This window comes from Gopherus flavomarginatus, chromosome 8 (assembly GCF_025201925.1).
Source record: "Gopherus flavomarginatus isolate rGopFla2 chromosome 8, rGopFla2.mat.asm, whole genome shotgun sequence".
NCBI classification, from domain to species: Eukaryota; Metazoa; Chordata; order Testudines; family Testudinidae; genus Gopherus; species Gopherus flavomarginatus.
This window is the reverse complement of record NC_066624.1, coordinates 86,281,687-86,302,287: the sequence shown is the minus strand read 5'-3', so window position 1 is coordinate 86,302,287 and position 20,601 is coordinate 86,281,687. Positions and strand designations below refer to the sequence as shown.

Below are 20,601 nucleotides of genomic sequence, written 5' to 3'. Positions count from 1 at the left end.
ACCCCTCAGCTGTGGTAAAGTTGAAATCCAAGTTTGGATCTGGAATTTCTACAGTGCTCATTTCAAATCTCACCCATTTCTGAAGCGCACAGAATGAGAGTTCTTTTAAAGGAAATAAGTAAAATTTCCTTCCTTCCTTCTGGCTTTGCTGTTGCTTTCCATAATCAACCCTCCTAGTGTTGGAGAGCACATGGCCTTCTTCACGTCTCAAACTATTAAAAACATTGAGAGAATGTCCCTAACTCTAATCCAGTTTTCAAGTCTAAAAAAATATTTTGGAAGGTGTAATATGTTGTTTTTTGGAGCTGTTGCTATGATATATTTGTGTACTGTGTGTAATGAAATGAAGTTAGTTTTGCATTATTTGAACACAAAAAGCTACTGAACCTGGAATGACTATTGTTTTTAAAACAGGGTATGGCTTTGTGTGACAAATTTCAAATAGGAATTGTATATTGCTGAATTTTAAATATAACTATTGAAAATGGAAGCCTATAGCAGGAACACGGACCCAACCTTTACAATTATATAATAGAATAATTATGATAATGTGGCCTTTCATCTAAAGACCTTGCAGCAATTTGCAAAGAGTAATTAATGAAGCCTGAGGACATTCTCTAAGGAAGTTAAGTATGACTATAATAGCTTTAAAGATTAACATGTTTATCAGTCTGTTGTGTTTGAATTTCATGTTAAGGCGTGGTGCTACTCTGACAAATTATTTTAAAGTGGTCTCTCTTTCCCCAGCAGATCTGCTCCCTATGTGTATTCCAAGTCATAAATGTTGTTTGTTGTTTGTTTTTTTGTACTGATGCTCCAATTTGCTCCGCGTGGGCATTGAAATATGTGTTAGCTGCTTAAGCTAAACAATCTGTTCTACCTTGTATTTAGCTGTGACATTCCAAGTAAGTTTCCGAGACCTGAAGAAGAGCTCTGTATAGACTCAAAAACTTCTCTCTCTCTCTCTCTCACCAACAGAAGTTAGTCCTATAAAAAATATTAGCTCACCTACCTTGCCTCTCTAATATCCTGAGACTGACGTGGCTACAGAAACACTGTATACAACAGCCTTGTGAGGTAGTTTTATGTCCGTCCTTATTCATTTCACTACACATTTTACAAACCCAGCTATATTTGGTATGGTCCCATACCATATCCACTGTACTCAGGAGACTTGAATTTTATTCCTGGATCCGCCAGATTTTATTTAAAATGGTAAAGATAAATCAAAATAAGGCACTCGTCATGTGAAATAATTGTTCACAGAGAGACTTGCACCAAAATACCTAAGGGTGTAAGAATTTATTTTGTTTCAGTTCCAATTTGTGTGTAGACAAGCCCCAAGTCTCTTGTATCTTGTAACGTTCCATGGATTGCAACAGGTGTTGTGTAGCAATGAAAAAATGAGATTAGAGATAATCTGGCATGACGTTTATAGGTTAAATTATGCCTTTCTAGTTTGTCTAAGTAAGAGGAAGTAAATCTCCTATCTCATCCTATTGGGTCTGGTGTGGAGCACAGCCCCAGCTCTGTGGAGACTCCACTCCCGTTTCAGGTTATGTCCAGGTTGTAAGGTACTGGACTATAAAAGCTTTTTTTGGTTGAGGATTGAATATAGCAAGTGAAACTTGTCCCACTATAATTTTAAATCTCTGTTTTTACCTGATCCATATTAGTGTGGATCACCGGTTTCCAACCTTTTTTGTCTGGCGGTCATGGAGGACTGTGGCGGCAGATGAGTATCCGCCGAAATGCGGCCGACAAGCTGCGTCATCCAGAGGCGTCGCTGCCAAAATGCTGCCAATTTTCGGCAGTATTTCAGTGGCGACGCTTCTGGATGACGCTGCTTGTTAGCGGCATTTCAGTGGATGCTCCTCCGCGGGCCAGTACGTGGGCTCACTTAGACGCCCTGTCGGGCGCCATGGCACCCACAGGCACTGTGTTGGGGACCCCTGGTGTGGATGGTAAGGAGGGGACATTTTTGTGGCAGGTTTTATTTTAAATTGGTAGTTTGAAATCTGCTCAGAAGCTTAAAATATTACTAGTAGTTCTGTTGGAGATGGTTTAGTGGGCAGACTGCAAAGAGCAAACAAATGCCATTTACGTGATTTGTGTAATAAAGAATTTCAATTTGACTACAGACTGTATGAATTAGAGACACTATACAGTAAATGATACCAATCCAATCAACCTTTCAATCCATTTATCAAAGTGCAAGAAGCTCCTGTTTCAAGAGAAACAACAACTATATACACCCAATTTTACCTAAGTGAAAATAGCATGCAGGCTGAGATACAAACCACCATGACAAAGCATGCTTCAGAACATATGGAATACATTTCTGCCACACTTCACATGGTATAAGATTTCCCCCCCCCCCAAAACACTAGTTTGCCTACCTTGCTGTTTGTAAAGCTTAATACACTTTCACTGGCAATAGCATAACAATTTTCATTAAATAGAATCTGTGGAATTTATGTTTGTATATTTATAAACTAATGTGCAAAAAGGTATTTACCTTGTTAATGACAGATCAGATGGCTAATACATCATGGATGCAAAAGTCAGGAAACATCTGCACAAGGCTAATGTTATTCCCTGAACCTATTGCAAACAATGATAGCTTTAGTATGGAAAACTTTGCATATATGGATTATATAAAAATGGCAATCAGGATAGCTTCTAATTATGCAAGCTCAAAGTACAGGCATCACTAAAACTAGTCCCCAAACGTTTTTTTATTCTAACAAATAAAATATATTTTGATTCAGTTGTTTGATTCACTTGTTGAATTGCTTGCACTGCTATCATTCATATAATCTTATCCTTAGCGTTTCACTCTCATTTTGACAGTTTTGCCTTTTCTGCATATTCTGTCATCTTCATTGGCTCAACGTGATGTAGAAACCTGGGAATTTCCATCCTCTATCTGGTCAACATCTCTGATGGTGGTCAGTACTAGCTGTGTCAGAGAAACTTGGAAAAAATCCACAGTGGACAGTTATGGAATAAACTGCCCATAGGGAAGGTTGCTTCCTAACTTCAGGAATTAGTGGTTTGCTTATGTCCTGAAGTGAAAGGCTAAAGGCTTTTCTAAGCCACCCTTATTTTACTCATCCTGACATCATAATGTATCTGGTTTTTTTTTTTTTAAATGTCTGGGTTTTAGGGTGTGCAGAAAGCTGAAATGTTGCAAGTTTGCCATTCCTTTCCAGAAACCATATAGCTGAATCACTTGATCCAATTCTCTCCTTGCTTCAGGGGATGGTAGGGCAGGGGTGGCCAACCTGTGGCTCCACAGCACGAATGGGCAGAGGTGGGAGGGTGTCCTGGGCCCCACACCCCACTAGGGATGGCCCTGCCTGCATGCTGTGAAACAGCTGATCGCAGCAGGTAGGAGGGACGGGGAGGTGCTGATTGGCCGTGCTGCAAAGTGGGAGGCACTGGGGGCAAGGGAGGTGGGAGATGATGGGGGGCTGCTGATGTATCTCTATGGCTCTTTGACAATGTACATTAGTAAATTCTGGCTCCTTCTCAGGCTCAGGTTGGCCACTCCTGGTGCAGGGGGTCTCAGCTTGCAGTCTGACTTCCCTAGACTGTGTGAATCACAGGTTCAAATCCCAACAAGGCTGACTCAGGCCTTCATCCATAAAATGTTAATGCAGAGTTATATAGACAGGGTTCTCTGAAGATAACTTAAAAATTTAGGTCCTGCCTGTCCTGTATGAACATTAAAGATTCCATGGTATTCTTTTCATAGACATTTACCTTAGTGTCTTTTGCAAAAATGTCATCTTTGCACAACTGTTGTGATGTCCCACGTATTGATGAGTTTATCACCATGCACCCCCAATGATAACTGCATTTTAGATGTGTTGGATGTATACAATTTGTAAAGTTCTTTGGGAAGAAAGATGCTGTGGAGTATAAATCAGTTATAAACCTCATATCCTAGGGCCCAAATCTGGAAACCCTTAATTGCCTGAGTAAGGGTTAGTAGGATCAAGCCCTAATCCAAAGGATGATTCAGGAGAAAGTAATACATGTATTTTTAAAAGAGGGATGAATTGTTTTAATTACTGTTTTGGGTGAGTGATTAGCAATTTATATGCTTGGATTTAAAAATTGTCTAGTTCTCATTTACAGGGGGGAAAAAAGCAAAATAGTTGAGGTTTTCTTTATGGTCCTTTGTATAATTTATTGAAAATCACAGCATCAAGTCAGGTATAAATCAAAATATGATTTGCTGGATAGTGTATTAGAAACAATCCTTTAATATTTATATTGTAGCTTTTTACCCCAGCAGTTACAAAGCACTTTACCAATTTTACACACTCGATAGCTGCAGTTATTTCTGAGGTGCACCATAGCCTCTGCTTAATGGTGCACAACATTACCCAACAGTTTAGGACAGGAAGTGAAGAAAATATTGCTGTATTCTGTTGGTTAGGGTGACCAGACAGCAAGTGTGAAAAATCGGGATGGGGATGGGGGGTAATAGGAGCCTATATAAGAAAAAGATCACAAAATCAGGACTGTCCCTATAAAATTGGGACATCTAGTCACCCTACTGTTGGTTGACAACATATGTTTGGATTGTTCAGTTGTAAACAAAAATGTGCATTCTGGATGTTTTAGGAAATGTGCCATCGTTTATGGCATCATATTCCCAGCAACCCTAGTGGGTGTACAATACATATACAAAACAAGCCTGTGTGTCAGGATATCTGGGCTCTACTCTTCATTCACCAGCTGATCTTGGGAAGGTCATATAACATCCTTAAGGAAGGAAATCCAAACTTGAGAAGCCTTCCTCAGGCACATCTGCAAATTGTATTTTGCATCTACTGGTTTTTGAAACACGACCAGGTCTATACTAGAAAAGGTTTGCCATTATAGGTACAAGAGTATAGCTAATGTAGGCATAGCTGAGACTAGCAAAAATGTGCTTTTGCTGATATCGCTTGTGCCACTTTCCATGCAAAATAAGCTATACCACTACAAGCAGTTTTAAGCTGGTATGTCTGTGTCTACAGTAGGACTTTTGCTGGTATAGAAATGGTGCAATAAGAAAATCATACCCTAAGTGACATTACTATACCAGCAAATGCTTTGAGGGCCTGGTATACCCAAGGCCTTGTGTACCCATGTACTACAATAACTATGTCAGTCAAATTTAGGCCTTCCCTACACCACAAATGCCAACCAAAGGAGTTTTTCTGGCAGCATAAAGACCACCACCATCCTGAACAACCTCACCTATGCCACAAGAGGCACTCTTCTGTCAATGTAGTTGCATTCATGTGGTGGTGGGGAAGGGAGGAGGTTGCCCTTTGCTAGCTTAGCTATGTCTGCTAAAGAGTGTTTTTACATGGCTGTTATAATGCTAAATAAACCACATCAGGGTGGGCAATAGTAGAACATTTGGGGCACACCCTGGGTGTATTGTGAGGCACAAAGCCAAAGGCTGAATGTCTCAGTACCTGTGAAATGTGCAAATAGCTCAGTAATGCACACCTTATCAGAGTATGCTTAAAAGCTACAAAGACAAGCTAGAGCATCAAAAGTACCTCATGAATCTTAACTGGGAAAAGGAGTGAAATTCTGCAAGGCCTGGAGGCAGTGGAACTTTATATGAATGACCTTTTAGTTTAATAGGAAGTCTGAGGAAAAAGTTCTGAAGGCAACTAGGCTACTGGATGTAAATTAAATGGAGCAAAATGTATTCTGACAAACCTATTTCTTACTGTAGGATATATATGACTGATGAATAGAGGTAAGGACAGATGCAGAAGAATATCAGAGCTATAGCTGAAATGTTACTACTTATGCATGTATCAGACTGAGGTGAGTCTATGATAAAATTTTAGAGAAAGTTCAGACCTAACCTGTCGTCATAAAGCCAACCTCTTTATAAACTGTTTAAAATAGATTCTGTGTAGCTATGGGACAAAATGCAGAAGAAATAGCTAGAAACAGATAATTTGTGTCATTATGGATCTCAGCATGTCACTGCCATCCATTTCTATCAGTCTAGTTCCTATATTGGCACCGGTCATCATCGCATTTCAGCTCTAAATTCATTATGCTAGGAAACTGCCATTAAAAATGGCTTCATCTAAGAAATTTTTGCTCTGAGAGTTGAATTACAGTTTTTGAACAGTCTTGAGAATTGTTTTCAAGTAGTAATCTGTCTCCATTAGAACCAAAATGCTGTTTGAGGAAACAATTTAGATATCAGTTTTTAAAAATCTTTCCTAGCATTAGAGGAATTTCTTTGAATTGCAACCTTGAATGAAATATAGAATGTCAATGGAAAGGATGTTTCAGAATCCATTTTAATATAAAATATCTGTTGCATGAAAGAAATGCAGAGACACAAACCTTAACTTGCCACCTTTATACCAAACCGTGCTAGGTAAAACGGTTCAGCCCCCCTGTTCATAATATGACATCCATATTGGGGGCTCTGGTTACATCCTAGTTTTCCCCCTTCCTCCCCACATAAATAAAGCATGGGTTCAGATTGGGCAATTTAAAAAAAACAGGTCAACTAAATTACAACTGTCAAGGCAACCAGTTAACAGTTTTCTTTATCTCTGTTAAAGAATGATTTAACCCCCATCTTGAAGAATGGATGAAACCTTAACTGTGACCTCAGATCATGTTCCAGCTGGAGCTGGAGCCTTCAGCGTTGTTTGAAGATATACCCATGGTCCCCTCATTACAATAAGGAATTAACTCTGTTGGATTAATTAACTCTGCAAGGTCCCCAAAGACACTTGTGTTTGCAGTGCAGATGGACTCCATCTCCAAGGGGCCAGGGAGGTTCTCTTGCTAGTATCTGCCCCAGGAGACTACAACAGTTAAAGGGAAGAGGGGAGAGTTGGGGTCTCTTGTGAGAAGCCTTACCAGGAAGATGGAGAGCTGGTGCCACCTCACTCCTTTAGGGGGAATTAATAAATTTCCTCTAAAGAGTTGGGGGACCCTGAGTAAGCCAGGGCTCTTCTTCCCCTAGCAGGACTTGGCACTCTCCATCCTCCCCCAAGTTGTGGGGATCCCATGGGGAACAGTCCTTCCCAGGGGATCCCGCAGGGCAGGGCTCTTTTCCCCACAGGGGACGAGGGTTCTTCCCCCCGCCCCGCAGGGCAGGGGTCCTCCCACAGGTCAAAGCTCGCTCCAGCCGCCCGGGTGTGTCTCAGAGCTGGGAAGCGGGGGTGGGAGATCGAGTTTCCTCTTCAAGATACCAAATATGGTAACAATGGGAAAACGGCACCGCTTGGCTTTGTTACTGAAACGTTGGCCCGACGCTGCAATCGGGGCTGGTACAGCGAACCGGGGGAGCCTGTGCCCTTCTGCGGCTCCCTTGGGCGATCGGCGGGCCGATCTCTCTTTACAACCGACCAGGCGGCACCTTTGCTCCGCCTAATAAGGCCACTCGTGCCTTCCAGTGCTGCAACCTGAACCAGCCCCGCCGCCGGGGACTCTGAGTGACGAGAGCCCCGCAGACCTCACCCCCTAGAGCCTTTTCTCGCATAGCTGAGACTCCACGACACGACTTTCGGGAAGCCGGAGCTCGGGAGGGAGGAGAAGGGGGCGGGGCTCGGGCTGCCCTGGGCACCCTGCTCATGAATAATGCCGCTCCCCAACTTTTTGCCCCGCCTTATTCTCAGGGTTGAGAATTTTTCGCAAAGTTTGTTTGGGACAGTTGGGAGCAGCCGCGGCGCAGCGCAAAGCGCTTTGTGCGTCAGGCTTAGGCAGCCTGGATTGTGAGGATGTGAGGACAGAGTCACCCCCGGCCTTCAAATTCGCCTTTGCAACGCGGTGCCAGCGCAGAAGAAGCAAAGTCCTGATCCTGCCCGCCTCTGTGCAGCTGGGGGAGGAGGAGGCGGAGAGCGAGCGAGCGACTCCGGCCCGGATCCGGACACGATAGAACGTTCCCTGGATCCCCACGTTCGGATTCGGAACGTCCCAGAGCCCCCCTCCCCCGCGTGCCTTGCTCCCCGTTGGAATTCGGACAGCAACCAGCTCTCGCCCGGTGACAGCCGCGAGAACTCTTCCTTCGCCCTTTAAAGGAGCCCCCTCCTCCTCCTTCTCCTTCTCCCAGGGAATTGCAGCAAGTAGCCAAAGTTTCAGAGAAAGTTGCATAACTTTGCGTGGGGACTGACTGGGATGCACTCGATCGTGCGAGATACGATTCGTGTTTGAGGGGACTGGCTCGGACCCCTTGTTTGGTCTGTTGCTGAGTGTCCGACGCCGGGCACTCCAGGGAGGGGTGCAGTGACGTTTTGTGGGGGGCTGGTTTGAAGTGTCTTTATCTGCTGCTGATCACCCAGGCCCTTGTAGGATACAGGAATTTGGGAGGCACTACCTGCACCCCTCATTCGCTGATTGCCCATCCCCTCGTTTGTGGGGGTGCTGCTTGGGATCACCCCCCCCCCCATTCACTGCTGACTGCCCGCCCCTTGACGGGATACAGACGCGTTTTTAGGGGAGATCTGCCCTGGGTCCCTGATCCGGTGCTGATTCCTTGCGTCCCATTGGGAAGTTTGTTGCATTGAGCTAGTGCTGCAGTGCAGAAGATGAACCCTGCTCCCGTCCCTCCGCCTCCGGGGCAGCAAGTGATCCATGTCACCCAGGACCTGGACACGGAGCTCGAGGCGCTCTTCAATACGGTCATGAACCCCAAACCCAGCTCCTGGAGGAAGAAGATCCTGCCCGAGTCCTTCTTCAAGGAGCCCGATTCGGGCTCGCACTCCCGCCAGTCCAGCACTGACTCGGGCAGCCACCCGCCCCGGCTGAGCGCCGCTGGTGCCCAGCACGTCCGCTCGCACTCCTCGCCCGCCTCCCTGCTAGGCGCCGGGGCCGGGGCCACCCCCAGCCCGGCTCAGCAGCACGCTCACCTCCGCCAGCAGTCCTACGACGTGACCGACGAGCTGCCGCTGCCGCCCGGCTGGGAGATGGCCCTCACCCACACGGGCCAGAGATACTTTCTCAAGTAAGTGGGGCCCAGGGGGCCCGCCTCGTCCCCGCATGCCCCGGAGACCCAGGCGGGCAAGGGGGCTGGGGGCAGGTGTAAGGGCAGGGCTGAAAGACCTGGAGCCCGCTGTGTGTTGGGGGGGGGGGGAGGTTAAAGGGGCCGCAAGACGGTTGTGGGTGGGCGTTAAAGGGGCTTTGCTCCGGCTGTGTGTGTGTGGGGGGGGTGTTAAAGGGGCTTGGGCCGGCAGTGTGAGTGGAGGGGTGTAAAAGGGACTGGCTGTGTCAGGGGATGTGTGAAAGGGACAAGGAGCTGGTTGGGGAGGGGCGGAGGGGGGGACTGACGGACAGATGGATGTAAAAGGGACTTCGGCCAGGTGCGTGGGGCAAATGAGAGCTTTTGCCAGGTTCCTTATATAGAACATTGATGATGAGGGCAAAGGAGACTCTTGTACTGGGGCAGGGGATGGGGATAAAGGGGCCCTGGGGTTACTGACAGTTGAAAATGAAGTTAGTCATTGCCGTGTTCCTCTAGGTTGAAGCTGGTTGTGGGAGTAGTTATGGGGGCTATAAGGTGGTTGCCAGGGCTTGATGATGAAGGGGGGAGGGTTAACTGGCTGGTTACCATATTTCTCACATGTTGATGCTGAAGTGGAGATAGCAAAGGCTGTGGTATGGGATGGATGCCAATGGTCTTATGTAGGTTGTTGAAACTCAGAAATTGGTGTGGGTGCCATGGAGAAGTTTATGAAATTCTCACAAGTCACATACACAGAGACCATAGAAATCACAGAGACATTCTACTGATCACTCCATTTTAAGGAATTTAGGAGGACCTGGGCACAGCTATAAAGAATGATGGAGTCTGACTAAAGGCTGAAACGAATAGGAATAGGAGAAAATATGCCATTTGTGAAGTTTCTGTATCCTGTAGTTACTTGTTTGTTTTATCTCCTTGATTTGCAAATTATCTTGACTGTTAGTACTGAAAAAGCGAAATTTAGTTAGATTGCTATAGTCAGTTCACTCCACTGTAATACAATTGTCATGGTTTGTCACATGATTTTTTAAATAGCAAGAGAAAAATATAGATATGATTGCTTTCATGGTCTCAGGTGAGTATATGCTGTGTTGCAGGCATTAAAATGTGATCTAAATGATGTCACAGGTTAAATGTTGCAGTATATTAACGTTTATTTCAGTGAAATATAAGGTTATCTTTTCCCATTGTTTCCACATTAATTAGTATTAATGCACATTCATTCAAGTAAACTAGGTTAAATAACTGAGATAGAACTCACAAAAATGAGGGGCTTCAGATTAAGCTGCTTTAGTGTCCTTAGTTCAATCCTTTATTGCCATGGAGTCACAACAACATAATCCTTTATTAGACAGTTCTGTGACACTGTACAAAAATAATAAAGGTACCTTGCTCTTCGGTAGCAATATACTGATGGAAAGTGTTAAGTGCTTTACAAAGGAGGTAAGCCTCATTATCCCCATTTCACAGATAGGGAAACTGAGACACAGAGAGGTGAAGTCACTTGCCTAAGGTCAGCAGGCCAGTAGGGGAACCAGGAATAGTACCCGTGTCTCCTGAGGCCTAGTCCAGTGCTCTATTGACTGGCTGCGCTACTGTGCTTTTCTGTACTGCTTTCTATCTTAGAATCCAAAAGCACTTTACATTCTCTAATTAAGCCCCACAACACTCCTGTCAGGTAGGGAATTTTTATCCCCATTTTACAGAAATGAGAAACAGGCATAGTGCATTTTTGTGACTTGCCTAAGGTGAATGTCTGTGGTAAATATAGGAACATAACCTAGGCTTCCTGGCATTAGTTACAAGGCCATCCTTCATATCTTGGGTGGCTTTTGAAAATGGAATGTAATTCTTCAGTGCAACCGGTGTAAATTATATTTTTAGCTTCCATATCTTTAGTGGCATGGGATGCTTCTTTATACTAGTGACATCTATTTTTTTTTTAAGATGTATGTATGGCAACATCATCCAGTACTGTTTTGGTTAATAATTCTGGCCAAAAGAGTATTATATTTAATTTCTGACGATGTCTATGTCATTTCTGACATAGACATCAAACTGGTGAATAACAGTGAAGTAGGCCTGATAATCACTATATTTGTTTTGGTAACTTTCTTTTAATAGATTTATTCCTGTACTCCAGAGTTCTTTGTAAACAAAGTGGTAGAATATTCAGTTTGTAAACAGTCAGTGACTGAAAACCTTGTTAGTGTAACAAATACATAAGAATAGTGTGGGAGTTCAACTGTTCAGGCTGCAGGAGATCTATATTCCTTTAACACGACTTCCCATCAAGGGAAATAGGAAGCTCCTTGAGTTTGAACCCTACCATGACATAATATATGCCATCTGCATCAACAATGTATGAGAGGGCTAGAAATAAAGCTAGTGAAGATTATATTCTGAAGAAAATCAGTGACATGGTTTTATGATGATTTCATCTCTTGACCACTTTGCAACCTGAGGATGATTCCGAAACTCAAACCCCAAACCATCTATGCACTTCCCCAGTGGCACTTGAGGTCCCGCCTTTGGTTGTACTCCAGGTTATTGTGAAACATGAAAATACACCTCCCCTATTCTGCCATTTTATGTTAGTCTACATTGGTGATAACATTCTGATGGCTCAAATAAGCATGCTTCTAAGGTCTGAGCCTGTGAGTTATTGAGTGCTCTGAGTTACCACCCAGGGCAATGGGAGACTTTGTCACTAGGTCTCTTTCAGGATTAGTCCCCAAGAGAGCAATGACAAAGCTATAGAAAGAAGGAAAAGACTAAAAAGAGACTGATAACAGCACTGTCAACAATCACCCTTAAATACAGGGTTTTCTGTTAATACCTGTTAGGACTCAGCCAACAGGCATTTGCAGGGTTTGGCTGACGGTGGCATTAAACATGATGAGTTACTATACTTTTGTCAGCAGTCTGGCTTTTGGTTAAGATCAAACTGCTCTCACCTTCACCCGCGCTGTGCGCATAATACTGGCCCAGCTGCAAAACCAGTATTTACAATTTCCCATCATGCTTCTGTTTTTACCTGGGAAAGGGAATTGCACATGGGAGCACACAAGTCCATTTGCTGCAGATGATTGTCCATTTCTTAGACTGCACTCCTTTTCTTTAGTATTCTACATTCCATTTGGTAAAGAAGTATCAAAAGATATGATCAAGTGTAAAAAGGTATGTTATCCTGGAGCAGTACTTACTTATAATTATTGGTTTCATTCATCTGATCTTAAAATTGGTTGTCAGCTATACCTCCAAGCCCATGTCACACAGTTATGACACACAGAACTCTTCATATTCAGCCAAGAAAACCCCACAAAGTTGGATGCACTCCTGCTGTATAGTCCAAAAGAGTATGGCCCTCTGATCTCCTGCACATGTAAGCTGGAATAAAAATATCTTCTTTATTTTCTCCTATAACAATAATAAAAAAAATCAGGACAGATTTTGGGGAATTTTGTTTTATTATGTTACTTTGTGCTTTATTTACTGTACTTTTTAAAATGCATGTGTCTTGGTTCACAACTTACTGTTCTTTCCTTTAATTAGGGTTGACATTGTCTGTGTGAATTGCTGTCTAACTTGGAATCTTTTGTGTGTGTGTTGTGGACTTTTTGTTTGTTTGTTTGTTAGGGTTTTATTTGTCCAACAGAATTTGTTAATCATTAAATTGCTGGGATTTTTTATTATAATTAAAAATGTGTGGAATGAAAGTTTTGTTATACGGCAAAGCAGTATTATTTTTTTGAGGATAACCTAGCTACCTAATAATCAAGTTTTAAACTATCAAATATTACCACTGAGTATAATATATTTGAGGTAAAATAATATTTGTTGGAGAAATCCTGATTTAAAATAGTCTTAAATTATGTTTCTTAAGAGCCAAGTGACAAATAATCTGTAATGTCAGAGAAAAGTAATAAGATTGGTCAAACAGTTTAATTTACTTTAAAAACAGTTTGAGTCAGATCACATATATAAAGTTAACTTTGTGTATTCTTAGAGGCTATCTTTTCAAAAGTTTATAGTGTCATCCAAACTTCAACATTTATTTGTGCAGAGTCATTGGCATAAATCAGTTGTGAGGGAGAGGAGCAGAAGGAAGTTCAAACAGCAAAAATAAAGTTGTCCTACTTTTATCAAAGCACATTACATTTTTGTATTTAAGATTTTTAATGTAAAGTTAGCATATCTATCTATCTTTATTTTCAAGATGATTATATGAAAGTAATGGTGGAAATGTTAATGAACAATAAGTTTTGGTTAGCTTTGCTGACCAAGAACTAGCTATAACTTGTAGAGATCACAGTCTTGCATGTTAATTCCTGTAGGGGTGTTTTGGCTATGACTGGAAGAAACATAAGTAGCCCCAGGACCGCTCCACCCTGTAATTAAATACCAAACCACAGAAGTGGGGGGATGGAAAGCAGACTAATAAAAACATTCACTCATGCAGTAATGTTATCTAAAACATTTTTGCTGTGTGTGCATATGTGGAAAAACCTTAAATGTGATTTTTCTTCTAATAAAGAGGATTTCTGGAAAGATAGGCATGCCCATGCATGGTCCTTTTTTTGGTATATGACAGTATCAATTTCATATTATTCAACATGCAGAAATGTGTCTGTAGTAATAAGGATTCTTCAGCTAATACTTATTACCACTTACGGTGTTATTTTTATAAGAGGCATAGCCCAATATTTCAAATGAAGTCTAAGGTTCAAGTGTTTTCTCTTTGTGTGTTCAGTGTTTCTGTTTGGATTGTGATTTCATTCCAGAGGATAAACAGGTCTGTATAGAGTACACCTTTTGTACTGAACAAATCTGTGGAACTGGTTTAAACTTTTATCTTTACCATTGTGTATTTTTTAAAAATGTTATAGTAAATGCTAGCCGTTTAAAGTAAAATTTACTAGTAAAAGCCTGCTCAGGGAAAAAGCAGTGTAATTGTTGGTAGTGTATTGTTTATATGGCATGCCCCAAGTTTTCCTTCTAGTGTCAAGGGGTGGCTGGAAGCTTGGTTTCACATCTGGTCCGTTTTATATTATTAAGCATGTGCATGGAATAGGGAAAGGGAGAGGAGATAGGAAGCAAAAGGAGACAGTATGAATATGCTTTTTCCAAAAAGGACCAACAAGATGTATAGTGTTAAAGACAATTATTATACATACATATTTTCCTAATACTACTTTGCATAGCAAATTCCTAAGTAATTTCTGAAAGTGCCATAGGGATTACTATTTATTATTGTTTAGTGCAGACAATGTACTCAGTGCTGTGCCTTACTCAAAAATAAAAATATTTGCCCTAATGAATGTAAGATGTTAGTTAGTTCCAAAAGGGAGAGGAGTTATCTATAAGTCTTACAATCTCTCTATTAAACTGGGTTCCACAACAGGAAAAAAAATAGTGTCCTTGTGCTACAGTATTCTGCAGTAGTTGGTCCAAAACACTACGGACCTGTCTACAGCAGGGAACTACATAAATGTATTTAAACTACTGCCAACCACTGATGTAAAAGCGTAGCAACAGTATGGCTTACTTTGGTATTAATGTGTAGTGTGATGGTGTTAGGCAAGAAGTCATGCATCTTCACTATTTTTAATTTTATGATTTAGAAAGCTACTCATTTGGCAATGCCTTTTAGAGTATTTCATTCATCCTTTAGAATCTAGGTGTCTTTTCCCCATCTCTAGTGACTGTCCAGGTGGAAGGTTGTGATTCCATGACAGTTTTCTAAGTGCATAGGGGATAATCCTGGTCCCCTTGCCAATGTTCCCGCTCAATAAAAAAAAGGGTTATAACGTCCAAGGGTATATGGTATCTGAGTCCGCAATGGCTGCTGTGTACAATCAGTGTGTGTATGGAACTACTTAACAAAGTCCTTTGTAGGTATGGAAGTTTTGATACAAAACCAAAGTTTATTCTACGACAATTCAACTATGTCTGACTTTTATTAACAGAGAATTTGAGTGTCAGAATGTATGCATCAAAACTAAACAGATTTGATGATTTTGGTAACAGGTGAAATATATACCATTACAGTAATTTTCCTAAATATATGCTAAAGTACCTTTAATTTAAGATCAGGTTTAGCAGTATCACTTTAATGTCTCATGCATTATTTATCATGAGTCTGTGGACCAAATTATTTTTTTAGTTACACTGGTGTAAATCCAGAGTAACTTCCATAGTATGTAGCTGAGAACAGAATTTGACTTTATCTCTCCACTTTCATGGGGATGGACTTGATCTACTAAGTATTTTCCATTACTAATTTCTGTGATTTTTAAATTACTTTTTTGAGGGTCAAACTCTCATTCTTGTGCAAAACCTGAATGACTGGGCTATGCCCAAGGGAAATGCATTGCAGTCCAATAGGAGAGGCAAACAAATCCATTGATACAGTTTAAAGAAGCAGGTGGTCATACATAGCCCCGCAGTCAGTTCATTCAATTCCACATAGAGAACACTTAAAGGATCAGGAACTGCATAGTCTATATATTCCATTGATTTGGTCATTTGTAGTACCATATACAAAAGAAAATCCAAGTGGAATTTGAAACTTGATTCTCTTAATCAAAGTTTGATAAAGTGCAAATCGCAAAGTCCTTTATGGTTTGTCTAGTTAAGGACTAAATGAGGAATTCAGGATTTGGCTCTGTATTATTTGAAGAAGATTGTTTTATTACAGTGCAAACAAAATATCTTTTACACTTTCAACCATGAAGAGTTTTCTCTCTGTGTATATATACACACACATACATGCACACACACATTTAAACTTGGTTTGAAAAAGTCATTATGAAAAATGTAATTTAAATTCAGTAGAGATAATAATTGGGAATCAATCATGAGAAACCTTAGTACGTTTCTTTTGCAGGTCAGTAACATTGGTGCTGAAAATTATGATAGAAAATATTAATAAAAGCTGCAGGTGGTGGGCCATATTCTGCTGAGAGTTACACATTTGGAACCTTACTGTGTTCATTGTGGTTGTACACAAGTAACTGAAAGCAAAATTTGGCTTTTTGTGTTTTACTAGTAACAAATGAGAATTTCACTGCTCAGAAAAATGAGCAACTATATTTTCACATACATACTCACTGTTTACATCTTGAGTTTGAGCACCTAATTAGATTATAGTTAGACTTGAAATAAATTGATTTTTATCAGTAGGGTGACCAGATAGCAACTGTGAAAAAACAGGACAGGGAATGGGGGGCTAATAGGCACCTACATAAGAAAAAGTCCCAAAAAACAGTATTATCCCTTTAAAAAGGAGACATCTGGTCGCCCTATTTATCAGTAAATAGAGGTAAATGTCAATTTCATTGTACACACAAACCAACAAAAAATATTTCCATTGATAATTGAAATTTACAGATAGGCAAAGTAAGAAATATGGAGCTTGAGAACTTGTTAGAGTTTGATATAAGGCTCTGTATATTTTGACACGTAGTACTGAAATTTTTTTGTTTTAATTGTTATAAAACTTTAACTTTTTGAGTCTTAACATCTGTCATTATATAATTATATATAACAACATCTGACCCTCCCTATGATTTCATGTAACAGTGAAAATTTAAATCGATTAAAAACTGAAAAAAATTAAACCTCATAATTTTGCACAAATGTGAAAATTGATAAAAATTGAAAAAAATGCTTAAAAATAAAATCAATATTATCCATCAAAACGATTTAAAAAAAAAGTTGAATTCTGCCAAGCCTAATTATGGTCTTTGGGCAGATACATTTAGTAGTAAAAATTGTAGATATAATATGTCAGTTTAAATACTCTTAGTACAAAGTCCTTAAACTCCTTGTCTTGTTACATGAAGGTAAAACTGACTTTCTGGTAGTTTTAGGTACTTTTCCCAGCTGATAATGGTGCTTAAAGGTAGTCTACATATATCTGACAAATTACAAAGAGTACATTGCCAGGGTTGCATGCAGGGCTTGTATAAACATGTGAGTTATTAGGGATGGTCAAGAATAATAGAATAGAACAGGAAGGAAACTTCATGAATGATTATTCAAAAGCTTCCACTAGTTTCCTGAAGACAAGTTGTTAAGTGCAGTCATCTTACGTTTTATATGTCTCTTTTATGTTTGTGTAGTTTTAAAATGTATTACACAGTGTATACGATATATGTATATGGTACATGCAAACTTCCATACAATTAATGACAAAGTGCATTGCATGAGGGAGATTGACAGGGAATTGTGAGTTTGCTAATTGTGTTGCTTTGGTTGATTTCCAAGTCTTAAGAAATTAACTTTCACGCCAAACGTTACTTCTGAAACATTGAATTGAAGAACAGAAAAACTGCAGTAGGATCTCCCATATGTATAGGTTAATTAGAAATAAAACATGTTTTACAAATATAGTTAATTTTTAGGCCCTTTTTATTTGTATTGGTGCAAAGGTCTGCAGTTAGTCAAACTACAGAGAATATAAAAGAGAAAATAGTAGAAAGTAGTGTGTAAGATACAGGGACATCAGGTATCAGCTAGCTCATTTTTATTTGTTATAATCCAGTCAAGGGCGTATAAGTTTGGATAGGCTTCACTATTGTAAGTTATAGAGTTGCTTAACAGGAGAGGTAACAATTTGTCTTCAATTATATCTTTGCTTTAGGTGAGTTGTCCTGTTGAACTATTGTGTATGTAAAATCTCTAAAGTTTAGTCATTTTTAATTTAGCACATGCACCATTTAATTATATTAATTTTGCGGCACTCAAATTGAACTTTACACTCAATGTATGAAGAAAGGACATTTGTATTCAAAGGTGCACTAATTTAATTTTAAATAGGCTTAAAATAATACCTTTAGTTAAAGTGGTGCAACTTCAAATATAGACCGGACCTAAATTCATTATAGGCTCCAGATCCTGTGAAGTGCTGAGTGCTCTCAACTCTCATTGACTTCCCATTGAATTCAGTAGAGTAGTGGGTTTCTCCACTCGATATCTTGCAGGATCAGGGCCTGTGTTGAAACCTTGAAAAAGCTATACTCACAGAAACATGTTCCACCAGTATCACACATGCGAAAGTGATTGTTCTTTGTGTTAGTCTGTAGCTACATTTTAATAATTATTGAGCTGCGGTGATTATTAACCAAGCTTATGTTTAACTGTAGGTGTAGAAGTGGATTAAAAATCATTAAGAGAAATGTGATACTGTCAGTTGCCCAAATGGGAGACAAGAACATTTTCAGATTAACTTAAAAACTTTTCAGACTTTCAAGCTAAATGAAAAATGGCAGATGAAAACATATGGTTTAGGAGCACAACATTTTGTAATTATTACCAAGAGTTTATCAATTCCAGAATTTGCAGCAGTGTGTTTAATTTAACCTCATAATTCACCAGTTGTTAGTTAGCAAACTATTATTTGGGTTAAATATTTTGAATTGGCAAATCATTGGAATATACAAGCATATTATGAAATTTGTTACCATTAGTTATGAAATTTGTATTGAATGGTATAAGAATAAATCAATCATGTAAATTGAATTATAATGGCAATACTCTTATAGCAGAAACTCAGAGGCAGTTAAGACACAGTGTCTAGCGTTCATAGGCCATGTCTACACTATGGCATTAGTGGCATAGCTACAGAGCTGTAGCTATTTCAGTATACTCTGTATTTTAGACATGACCTACAATGACGGAAGGGGTTTTTCTGTCACTATAGGAACACCACCTTCCCAAGGGACAATAGCTAATTTGACTGAAACATTCTTCTGTCAGCCTAGCTGCTTCTACACCGGGGGCTAGGTTGGTGCAGCTACAGCGCTTAGGGGTGTAGATAGCTATATCAACCTAAATTGTAAATGTGGACCAGGCCTTGGAAAGGCCTTTTGAGAGCTGTTTGACATCTTGTTGACTGATAAGAATCTATTTTGGGTCTTGATTTGAGAGCTGCTGAATAGAGCAGAGTTTGGAGTTCTAAGTTAGTGTGTTTGTAAGCTGACTCCACAGAGCTGCTGCAGCTGAAGTGACAGATCATATTTACTGACACTGGTTATAAATGGACTATTTAACAATGTCTGTTTTGTATACTAAGAGCAAGGGCTGCCAAATGTAAGATTAAACACACAATTATAGTTTAGAGTGAAATGAAAAGAAGGAATATGCATAACAAATAATATCTAATTCCATTGTAATATAAGGTTTCTTTTCCAAAGGCATATATGAGTACTTAGAGTAGATGGTTTTAAAATCAGATTGTTTCACTGGGGAAATTGTAAATATGCGATCTGACTAGATAATTCATTTCTCTTTATGTAAGAGGGGAAGGGGGTGAGGTGTTGGGGGGTGGAGGCAGTGGGGAAGGAAGAGGGATGGAATAGGGCAGGGAAAGAGAAGGGGATAGCGGAATGGGGTGAGGGATGTGGAGGGAGGGAGAGGAGGAAATGGGGAGGGGGAAGCAGGAGCCTACATGCAGCAGCTGGGGCCCCCTGGTTAAGCCGACACAGCGCTGGCAGCTCACTTCCAGTGGGTACCCCTGCCACAGGTATCTCCTTCAGTGCCCTCCAAAAAACCCTTCCAGCACCCCCCAAATGCCATCTCCAGTTCCTCTTCCCTGTCAGTGTCCTCTGTTTGGGAGCTTGAAATATGGAAACTTTAGGAGTTGCTCTGTTCTCATGGCCTTGGTTTCTGGAGCTGGCGCGAGCGAGTCCACTCTGCCAGCAGCCGCCTGCCCGCTGGGCTGGGCATCGGGCTCATATGGCCAAGTTCAGAGTTCAGTCTGTGTGACCAGAAGCCAGGGGGCTGGGGTAGGGAAGTCAAGGGGAGCAAGAGGTGATTCCACTCTGCGTGCAGGGAGTGTGGGGAGAGTAACCCAGTTGCAATGGCCAGTTCTCGGGTGGCAAGCGGGGTCTGATTGGGCTGCTGAGAGCCAGATGCTCAAGAGGAATGAGTACTCTAGGGAGAACATTGGGGAGCATCTCATGGCAGCCAGGCTCCATGGGCAGGGGTTGGCTTCAGGGGGTGTTGCTGGCCAGCACCGAGCTCCTTCAGGGCTGAGGCAAGAGCATGTTGGGGCGCCTATTGAAGTTGTGCCACCAGCTCTATCTGGGAGCACCAGCCTGCACAGAGGCGGCCTGGCTCAGGGAGCAGGGCAGCGAGGTCTGCTGAGCGGGCAGCCAGCCAGTATTCCGGCTCCCAGAGCCTGGAGCGCTGGGGGCTTGAGTGGACTAAGCCATTCCATCGGCTTCTGATCTGCTGGCTCCTGGCAGGAGGCGACAGTTTTCAAACTGGGGCACATTCCTCTAGGGAGGCACACTCTACAATTTGAAAACTGCTGTGCTAAATGGGAGGCAGAAATCGGGGGGGCATGTGACCCTCCCACTTGTTTCCTCTAGGGGACGCAAATATGATTATTTGCCCCGTCACTAAAAGGCTTATTTATGACTATGTTGGAAGTTCCAGCTGAAGATGGCTAAACATGAGCCCTGCGGTAGGTCTCAGAAATATTGCCAAGAAAGGTTTCTTGGGTGAAACATGTGAGAAACCTATCAATAAGCGCTCATCTACATTCAGAAGTTGCTCCAGTTTAACTTAAATTGGTT

At 41.2% G+C, this 20,601-nt stretch overlaps 1 protein-coding gene across 1 annotated transcript in view; it reads left to right on the top strand.

The window, feature by feature from the left end:
• Positions 1-8,323: 8,323 nt before the first annotated feature.
• The window catches only part of WWTR1 (WW domain containing transcription regulator 1), a 119,978-nt gene continuing 107,700 nt past the window's right edge, over positions 8,324-20,601 (top strand). Inside the window, exon 1 of the mRNA XM_050966064.1 lies at positions 8,324-8,998. Within this exon, the coding sequence (XP_050822021.1) occupies positions 8,583-8,998 (416 nt within the window). The 5' untranslated portion in view covers positions 8,324-8,582. The remainder of the gene's footprint in view (positions 8,999-20,601) is intronic.